This window comes from Nanorana parkeri, unplaced genomic scaffold, assembly GCF_000935625.1.
Source record: "Nanorana parkeri isolate BGI_ZX_2015 unplaced genomic scaffold, ASM93562v1 scaffold78, whole genome shotgun sequence".
In the NCBI taxonomy this organism is placed as follows: Eukaryota; Metazoa; Chordata; class Amphibia; order Anura; family Dicroglossidae; genus Nanorana; species Nanorana parkeri.
Genome location: NW_017306346.1, coordinates 549,655 through 560,149, shown reverse-complemented (window position 1 = coordinate 560,149; position 10,495 = coordinate 549,655). Strand labels below are relative to the sequence as shown.

Genomic DNA, 10,495 nt, shown 5'->3' with positions numbered 1-10,495 from the left:
ATATATTTTATGTGAGATTTCTGTCTTAAAGCAATCCAGTCATTAATAGAAGCTTTGTCATTTAACCTTACGGTGTGATAGGAAGTACCAATAGATAATGTTGTGTACTGTCAACTTCCTAAAGTGACTCTGGACCCACATAATCACTTCTAATCAGAAAGTAGCCCGTAAAAAAAGAGTAAATCAACTTACCGTTCCGGTGGCTCATGTGTTGAAACATTGTTGCATCGCTGCTCCTCATTCGCTACATGTATTCCACACTTGAGGGAGTGTAGAATTTTTTTTCTTCTCTCACACTGTGGTTCCTCCTGCTAGATCATTCATCTAAAGGATGTGCATGCCATCAGGAGGAACCACTGTGTGTGGCTGTTATTTGACCCATCTCAAACACTTGCAACAGTGAAGTGGCGCTTTTCAAAACACTTGCCACGGAAAATGTACATATATTCACTCATTTTTACAGGCTGTCCTCTGTTAAAGTGACCCTGTGGTGAAAGGGTTACTTTAACACCCCAAAACCAGGAAAATGAAGAGTATTCAAATATTGACTTCCCTGTGGTGTAAGGGAGCATCCCCAAAGCATCCACAATGCAATACTGAAAGTTTGTACTTGCATAATGCATGCCCTTTAGGGTTTTCAGGTTCCTCGGGCATGCTAGGGCCACAATTTCTATGTGTTATTCTATGGCCTTCTGTCACTCTGCAAGGTTAGCTTACAAAGTTTATTCTAAGCTTGCAAGGTCTGGAAAGTTTTACACTGCGGGGAGAAGGGTTGACTTGCGATTATTAAGGATCCAGCATTATAACTATACCACTTGAGTTTATGATGGATTCACTTTTCTAATTAATAATTATGTATGTCACAGTAGCATTCGCATTTCTAAAAAAGTGTTAAACATTGTGTATTTGCAGTCTCTGTGTCCTGCTTTGATTAATAGTAGCATGCTGTTCAATCTACTATTAGATCAGTGTCTTGTAAAGCAAAGCTTTGGCTGGCAAAGAGCAGACATAAATTGGTTTGTATGCCGATAGCAATAGAATTTCTCTCACAAAAGTAAAGTTTTTTTTATGAGTACTGCATTACAGGGACAGTTAGGCAGGAATCTACAGTACCACAAACAAACAGTTGATTGCTTGCAAATCATACATTCAGTCGACACCATTAATGCAATGCACAAAAAGCCAAGAAAAAATAAAGGCTAAAGCAGTCTGCAAAAATACTGTGGGACAGCAATCACTGGGACATACAAAAACTGTTGTCAACATAACATAAAGGCACCATTGATGTCTTTCTTATTTTGAAATACTGTAAAAAAATTGCTACATATGGCACATAACACATTTTTACATATACTTAATTTATAAAATGTTTCCTGTTTTCTACTTGCGGAACTGTCAAAATAAAATAAATTGTTTAATTTAAGGTGGAATACTTCATATATAAAATAAAGTTTTACAGGTGAATCTATGTTTTATTTGTTTTATACAGCAATAGGGTCTTGGTTAGCTATTACACTGGACAGCCTTGCTTGTAACTCCTCTTGCGTTGAGAATCGGCTAGTTGGGTTAGTCCTACTTTCTGCAAGTCGGTATGCACTGGCTGACTCTAGGCTGGTCGCCAGGGGGTTTTGTATACTCAGGAAAGGTGTATCCTCGCCTATTCTTTCATCTTCTGTCTCACTCTCAGATGTACTGCTCTCAGAGCTAGTGTCAGTGTCCAGTTCTAATCTATTGGAAATGTGGCCATTGGGTTTTGTTCTTTTTGCCCTCCGGCTGTTGACTAGTTTCTTAACAGGCTCCATGGCCGGCTCATACTCTTGTGTGGTTTCATATTCCTCATCCTCCACTATTCTTAAAGGACTTGGCGGCAGGCTGCTGCTGTCATGGGCAGGGTTGTGATGGTAGGAATTGTACTGCTGGTTATAGTGGTGATGGTGGTAATATAAGTCATATCTCTTGTCCCGTAACCTTGGAGGCGACACCAGAAGCAATGGTCTTTCTTCTTCAATAAATGGACTGACAGCCACAGAGGGAACTGATACAGCTAAGCTAGATATTGGTGGAGACATCTCCATTGAAGGTGATTTCGGAGATATTGGAGTCTGGAAGTCCACTGGTGACATGCGAGCTGGAGTGGTCATTGCTGAAACATATCTAAGCCATAAAATAAATAAAATAAGATACTGTATCATGAACTTAAATCTACATTTGGTATAAATACATCATTTTCAATTAGTAATATTGAATGTACTATTGATTATTTTATTTCCTATATCCGGGACCCTAAGTCACTCATGAAACACACATGTTGTTTATACAGATAAGTTGCTTCATAATATTTGCATGGTTAAGACCAGTAATGAAGCCATAGAGGGGGAAGCCACTACCAGACATAAGGCTAAGTGATAGGAGACCTGCCAACACTTAGCAGAAAGACATTATTGTGTTGTGGCTATAATAACATTACCTAAATCCAGGACCTTGTAAAAAAATGGATTTAAAAGGGTAAATTAACTACCTTCAGAATGAAACTGTACAGTAATTCAGGGACACTGCTGACTCAGTGATGTTGATTTAGTAAATAGTAGCAACTGTTTAGCAGAATGAATGTTCACTTTACAAAGTTAATTCTCACTGTGCTTAGTAAATAAGTTAAAGCTGTGTTCACTTTGAATACTCAGTCATATGCAATGGACAGTGTCGAATGCTGAACAGTCTTGTGGAGCTGTGGTGCTGTTGTGTAGAAAGGTAGGAGATACGAGACACTTGAAAGGTAAGTATAATGTATCTTTTACAGCAGGGAACTTTCAGCTGGATTATTTTAGTGCCTGACTGCGTGACTCTAATGATATGCAAAAGAAATTGAGAAACTGAAATGTATGTAACATGGCTATGCCACCATGCGTCCTTCCTTACAATTAATACATACTACAAAAAGTGTGCCCATCTCTTGGACAGGCTCAATACAGAAGCATCCATTGGTGCAGTGGCAGCAAGTGTAGGGGGTACAGGCATGGTGGTGAAATGAGGTGTGCAGGAGGTGCAAACATGGTGGCGTGATTATGGAGCTGATTTACGAAGGACTTGCGAACGTTCACACAATAAATTGTAATAGTATGTAAACAGGAATTTTCTTTTCATATGATTGGATAATTTAAGTGAATCTTCACAAACTTTATAGTGTGAACATTCTCAGATTCTTAAGTAAAAGAGCCCCGGGGGGTCAAGAGCATTTGCGACACATTATTACATAACAAATGTAGCAGCCAGGAGTAAAGCTGGCCATATGCTGTTAGGTATCGTTCATTTAGCCTACCGGCAGGTGTGCCACTGTCAGAGTGCCCAAACAGCGACTGCAACTGATTGACTGCAGTCACTTCAATTTTCACTCCAGGTCCTTTGATTTTCTGATTAAAGGATGTCGCACGGGAGGCTGCTTACAGAGCAGCAATTTTCAGCTGGTTCATCAAGAACTGTGTAAAATCTGCTCAGTGCATGGCCAGCCTAAGTGTTCCCTTGCATGGGTGGTCAGTGGTATGTACTTTCTTAATGGTAGGTGGTCAGTTGTGAGTGCAGTCTTAAAGGTTAGTGGTAAGTGCCTCCTAAAACATTGCACGTTAGAGTACCCTAAAGTGTTGGTGGCCAGTGGTGAGTGCCCCATAAAGGTGGTGGGCAGTGCTCAATGGCTGGCTAAAATAGTGGTGGTCAGTGCCCTATATAACACTGGTGTTTAGTGGCCCTGTAGCATTGGTGGTCAGTGGTCACAGGCCCCTCCATCAAAGCCGTTAATACATATTTGCAAGATAGTAGAACTAGTGTCATAGTTTTTCAAATGTTTTGCATGAAATAAGCTTTTATTCCTGTATCGAAGCCTCTTAACTCCAAAGAGATTTGACTTACCTTTCACTGTGTGGTGAATCTCTATATGAATCTGGTGTGTCTCTAGCATGCCTAAGATAGCTGCAGTCTCTATGACCTCCAATACCATTCAGTCGCCCCCTTGGTCCTGTAGGACTTGCATGTCTACTATTTTCTACTGAAGATGTCACAATCACAGAATGACTTTCTGAAATAATGCTTTCTGACTGGCCATTACTCCAACTATGAATAAAATAAATACAAATGTTAGAAAAGTACCTTTCAATTATATACTGCATTTTCCATACAGTCATTTCCACATGTTAGCTACTTCGTGATCAGAGAATTTTCTCATTTTTGGCCAGGTTCACACTGTTGCATTGCATAACATGCTAAGTACATTAGTGTGCCTAAACCATGAAATCCACTCCAACACATCTTTCAGATGGAACTGTGTTGCAGGCACTGCAACGTACAGTAACACTCTGCTGTGCATTGCGGTGCACTGAGTTGCTAAAAATGGTGCACGCACCTTGTTCTGTGTGTTTCCATGCACTAGGCAGCACATTCATATAAATGGGCTGACCTAAGACATATGCCATAACATGCATGTGTTAACACACTGCACAAATGTACATGAGGCTCTTAATCACAAAACATGTTATATCTTACTTTGTAGCAGATTTGCATGAAAGCAGTTTAATAGATTTAAAAGAGAACTTTGGGGTAAGTGTTTTTCCCCATAGTTCTCTTTAGGGTCTTGGGAGGACATATACTAACCTCCTACCATGACCCAAAGCTCAGTAAGCCTGCGATATACTGAGAGCACCACAGCCGAGACGGATCCCGACAATACTGTAGAGATCCACCCAGCTGTGTGAGTGGCAGTGAGCTCTGCCTATCTAGGAGCAAAGCTATCTGTGCCCTCCCCCGTTCGTTCCTCCACTCAGCGCTGGAGGATCGGAGAGGGGAGGGGGAATCTCACCGCTCACTGCAGGTAGACGATCGGGAAGCTGACGGATCGCTGCATGTTTCTGCCCACTTCCCAATCTATAGAGCCGACCTGTGACAGCTTCTTTGTCACAGGTCGGCTCTAACTATCACTCACCTCATAGTTCTCCTTTAAGAAACATAAAAAGGATAGGAATGAGAGTTGGCAAATCATGAAAACACCTTTAAAGTACTAGCTAATAATTTATATATATCTTCATTCTCACATACATTACACTTTCCCAGTATATCGCTTTGATTCATAGGGTTTGATTCACTCAAGAAGTAGAGACTGTTACCTTCACCTATGAAGGGGAAACAACTGTATTTTTGCCTGTACATGATTGTACAAGCTTAGTGCTACTTGAGTCCCAGAGCATATTTTGTTATTTTGGTGATGTCTTGCTTCTGCACATTATACTATTTAGAAATTGTAGTCTACTCAAGTGTATTATAACACTGCTTTTTCGCAACAGATGAGGCTTTACTTTGGTAGCAAATTTGGATGCATATATTTTAATATTTTGGGGTTTTAACTGGACATAAATAGTAAACAATTTGGAAAACAAAATGTTTCCTATCACTTTTCCCAATGCAAAATTTGCCAAATTTGCACCGCCCATATGTTTACACCTAAAATATATTAACATCTGTGGATTAAAATGATATCACAATTGTGCAACTTTTCTGTAATGTAGCATACTGGTAAAGGTCAAAGTGAACGTATGCATTTTACTTTAAGAGAGTGTTATTACTTTTCTGAGGGTACAATGTGACACTTTTTCAGCCAGCAACAGAATACGATAACTGTGATCTATTGTTGCAAGACACTGGACAGTGCTGCAATAGCTCTGTCCCAATCTCTGCTGCAACTTCACTCGTAAACAATGCAGAAGAATTTTGTTTACATTGATTGGATACAAGAACTGTGTAAGAAAATCAGAAACCCAGAAGCTGATCTTTTCAGCTCCTTGGCTTAGTGTTGAATGTTGGCTCTCACTGATACCAAGCGCTGGCTAGGACCTGCAAGAGCCACTGATCCCTGGTGCAGTTTTAAAACAGCCACTGTGCCAGTACTGTTTACCTGGGACTGGTACCTGGGACTCAAGTGGTTAGGAGAACAGTCTCTATTCCTTTAGTAAATGGACCACATAAACTAGCAAATATTTTTCAGTGCAAAAGCTACACATTAGATAAATAAGTGTGGTGTAATCCGCTTGAACTTGCTTTGCATAATTAGAAGTCTAATTTCTATATGGTATTTTAAGAAATGTGTTCATGGATCATAAACAGAAATCACACAAACCTGTGGCTTGGTGTTTGCGTAACTGTCGTTGAATGATGTGTTGTTGACGTATAATGACTTGTAGAAAACGATGTTTCTGTTTCCCGTTCTATTACATGTTCACTGGATATAACATTTTTGGAGACATATTGCTGTATAAAATAAATACAAACACAAAATGCATTAATTAGCTTTACTTAATTTACACATTGCATTCTATTTTTTTTTTTTAAATAAGTTGTTTTTAAAATATTTTGTTTGTCAAATACATGTGTTTGAATATGAAACTACTGATATACAAAGAAAAACACTTTTCCCTAATGCAATTTTTATATTAAAGACTATCGGTAATTTAACATTGTTGTACACAAAATTGTATGTCAATTGTATACTGCCTATTACAAGTGGCTTAAATGAAAACTCCACTTTGGTTAAAAGAATAATATGGCATATAAAATTGCTACACAATTCATTTTTAATTTACTGTTAATAAATTAATTTAATTCCCATTTTAATCTGAAGCTGCTGTAATTTTCTAAAACTGTTCAAAAATATCAATGCAATATGGCAACCTGGAGGCATACAGAATTTGCAACAACATTTGTTAAAATCTTCACAACATACATACATAGATCACCCCGAGGTAACAATTTTTTTCTCAACAAAAATGTCTCTGGTGGTCAAAAATATATTTTATTTTCTCTAAGATTCTATTTTCCCAGTTGGACAGTCAAAAGCCCAACACTGGATCACTTTGTGTATTTTCAGTGTGCACACTGATTTTTAATTTATTTTGGTAGAATTATCTATAACTAATGGAAATTACTTCAGTGATATCAGGCCAATTGCAGACCTTTTTTGGCATATATATTCTAAAATTATTACTAGCTTTCCAACAGGATTCAGGGATGAACTTTTCATTTTAGATTTTCAGGGTTATTCACTAAAGGGTGAAGAGTTTGGAGAAGGCAGGAGAAGTAAACAATCTAGGATAATATAGCTGAACTGGAAAATTAGCTGAATTGGAGATTTTTTCCAAATCAGCTATGTTGTCCTAGATTGTTCACTTCTCCTGCCTTCTCCAAACTCTTCACCCTTCACTGAATAACCCTGTTAGTATTTCCTTTTAAATATATTACTAGTCACTTCAAAAGATTAAAATGACATTAAAGTCAATTTGTTTCCATCCCCCCAATGTTAATGAAAGCACTTACCTTAAAAGCACTTGTCCTTGCTGGCAGTTCCTGTCCCACGGTGTCTGCATGCGGTTGCACGCGTCCATAGACTTACCTTGTGTCTCTCCTCGCGTCCCGGCCGAAAATGTGAACTACGCATGCGCCCGCCCCAAGATGCTTTGCGGCCGCCCGAGGATCTTCACATTTTCTGACGGGAGCGCACAGGGAAGACACCGGTGAGTATTAACCTGTTAAAATGTTTTGTTTTTTTAACTTTTTTTGCATAGATCTACTGCTCGCTAGCAGTAGATCTATGCAAAAAAAACTGGAGGCTTTAATTATCCTTTAATAAATTAATGTATATCTTATGCAGAGATTACAATCTTTCACAACAACACTACCATGTTTTGTCTTTCTTTTGTTCCACCACCTTATGTGCCACAGTGATAAATATTACAGTTGCTTTAGTTAAACCTACATTTACCAGCTGGACATTTTCTGGTGGCGGATTTGGATGATGCGGACCATTTGCCATGTTCACCATATTGTTCCGTTCTGATCGAAGACTTTGCCTAAGACGATCATGTAACTTTTTTCTCTGTTTCCTAAATGTGAGTTTAAGATTAACAGTTTAGTATTTTAGAACTACAAGACTGTAAACAAGGCCACTGTCTTATTTGCTAAATATATATAATGGTATAGCAGGCAGGGAAGAGCTAATCGATGACAAGTGTTTGTTTATAATATTTTTAACATTTCTTTGAAGGAAGATTAAAGTCCCATTAGAGAGCAATCTAGAAATTGAACATGATAATGAAAAGTTGCAAATGATCTAATATGCAGTAAAATTTCTTAGGATGTTTGGGTTTTTTAAATTTGTAATAGGACATTCGATTTTAACATGGTAAACAACGATTTGTAAATCTGGTTTTTAACATTAAATATAGAATTATTGCATAACATTGCTCTCATTCACTCTACTGTATTATCTTGATATAGTTTTTAATAAAAATAGCCAACTATAGATGCCCTGATTTTTCCAAAATTTTACAGCAGAAGCAAGATATTGACATTGTAAGTAACTGACTTACCTACAAAGCTTAATATTTGATATGAAAAGATCTTGTTCAGTGAAGTTAGGCATTTAAAAAAACAGGCTTGCTTTACTAAAGATGTAGAGAATGTTCACTTTACTTAGCTTAGTGAATAAAATTACACTATTTTTACTTTAATTACCCAATTATGTGATTAGAAACTAAAAACAAACAGGATTTTTTCTTATACACAACTGAAAGACTGACCTGAATGCAGCGTAACTTTATTCAAAAGCTAAGTAAGAACATTTGCTTTGCAAAGTGAAAATCCTCTCCGGTTTTAGTAGAGTTCAAATACATTATATATGATTATATAGACAAGATGATTGTGGAATATTTGAACAAAGATGTTAAATCATATAAATTAAATATCAATATTAGATGAAGGTTTACTTTGTTTTGCAGTAGGCGACAACACACATGATGCCAACTACAAGCAGGGCAATGCAGATGCCGGTAATGGTCAGCACTCTTTTCTGGTACAACTCTTCAGCTTCTAGAAAGGTAAAAATAAAAAGACCACTCAAACGCTAAGTTCAACAAACACTAAAAGTCCCAAAATAATTCTGCTATAGTGTCCCCATAAAATGATAATTTAAATAAGTAATAATGATTAAATAATATAAATATTAGTTAAATATTTTTTAATGTCACAAAATTAAATTTACAATAAAAATTTAATGCAGCCTTAGAAGTCAAGAAACCAAAAATGCTGAGATGTATATCTACATAAATGCAGCATACATATACCTAAATTTAAATAGGTATAGTAATTATTTGTTACATTTTACTCCTAAAAGTGGTGCATGTGACATGACATTTCTGACGTAGATCATGTGAAGGCAACTCATACAACTATATAAAGAATCGGATTAAATAAACATATAGTTTAATTTTAATTAAAAAAACCTAAGATCATTTGCAATAGTATATTTTAAATATCTTATTTGTCGTAACTTGGAACATTTCATAATTAAAATATTAATAAAATATTACCAAATTTGTTTAAGTACACAATGAATACAATGTAGTTGTTTGCTTATATTAACATTTTAACTGTAAGATTACAACTTACATTGTTAATTTTATACTTAACAAAATATTGTCATTATGGATTTGGTATGTATATTATCATTATTCAATAAGTTTGTTGCCTTCACCATACACACTCAGAAAAAAGACATATATACATTTGAATTTGGCTTGCAAAAAGGGAAAGAAAAAAACAGAACCAACAGAAGTGAAAGTTTTATATCTACAGTACTTATATTTCAGTTATAAAGTGCACTGTATCTTAAATAAATGAATACAATCAATAAGATTTAGAAAGTAATGTTACAAAAGGAGTGTACCATCAACCTGTGATTAGTTCAAATATATAATCATGTTAAAAAATGATTTTGTTTGAGATGCATTTAAGGTGAACACAGGTTGTTCTACGCATTCCTTTAGTAAATCACTAGTAAATTACCTACTAAATGTTTGTTTCAGCCTGAGTAAATATGTGGCACAATCTAAGTGACTGTATGTAAGCTTAAATGTTAATGCTGGTTTTTTTAGTGGTTTTGTTAAGTGAAAACCTGTCATGGCAAATACATCATTGAAGTGCAAACATAAAAAGGTTCCAGTTAGGCCTTAGTTTAGTTCTTTAGTGCAGGAGCCCTTGTTTTTTAATTCCACACCTTCAGCAGCAACTACTGCTGTCAGTCTACAAATTCCAATATACAGCCCATGAAGGTTCCTTCCTGCATCCCACAAAACAATGCTGATACTTCAGTTACCAATTTATAGGCACTGTAATGGCACCACAAGATGTGGAAAACACGCCTAGGCTCAACCTTTTAAGTCAGCCAAGTCAATATCTGTATACTGATAGCAGGAACTGATTGTGCTGCATGTGTGTGGACATTTGTTATGATAAGTTTGCATCATGTAGAGAACAAGTAATGGAACCACTAGCCAGTCAATTGCAAGGGACTTTTAATGCAGCAAGCATAACTGCAAACAAGTATTTAATATGCATGTGCTGCTGGTACGCTTTCCATGCTTGGGAATATACCTTATCCCCACCAGTCTTTTTGGAAGACTGCGGG

General features: G+C 36.8%; 1 protein-coding gene across 8 annotated transcripts in view; it reads right to left on the bottom strand.

Annotated features, from left to right (window-relative positions):
* Positions 1-389: 389 nt before the first annotated feature.
* The window catches only part of NRG1 (neuregulin 1), an 89,622-nt gene continuing 79,516 nt past the window's right edge, over positions 390-10,495 (bottom strand). For 7 of the 8 annotated variants that reach the window (XM_018576852.1, XM_018576848.1, XM_018576851.1 and 4 more), the window contains 5 exons: positions 8,796-8,898; positions 7,787-7,913; positions 6,155-6,285; positions 3,901-4,101; positions 390-2,154 (listed from right to left, as the gene is read on the bottom strand). In XM_018576852.1, the coding sequence (XP_018432354.1) occupies positions 1,482-2,154; positions 3,901-4,101; positions 6,155-6,285; positions 7,787-7,913; positions 8,796-8,898 (1,235 nt within the window). In that variant the 3' untranslated portion in view covers positions 390-1,481. The remainder of the gene's footprint in view (positions 2,155-3,900; positions 4,102-6,154; positions 6,286-7,786; positions 7,914-8,795; positions 8,899-10,495) is intronic. The other variant, XM_018576849.1, reaches the window with a different exon arrangement.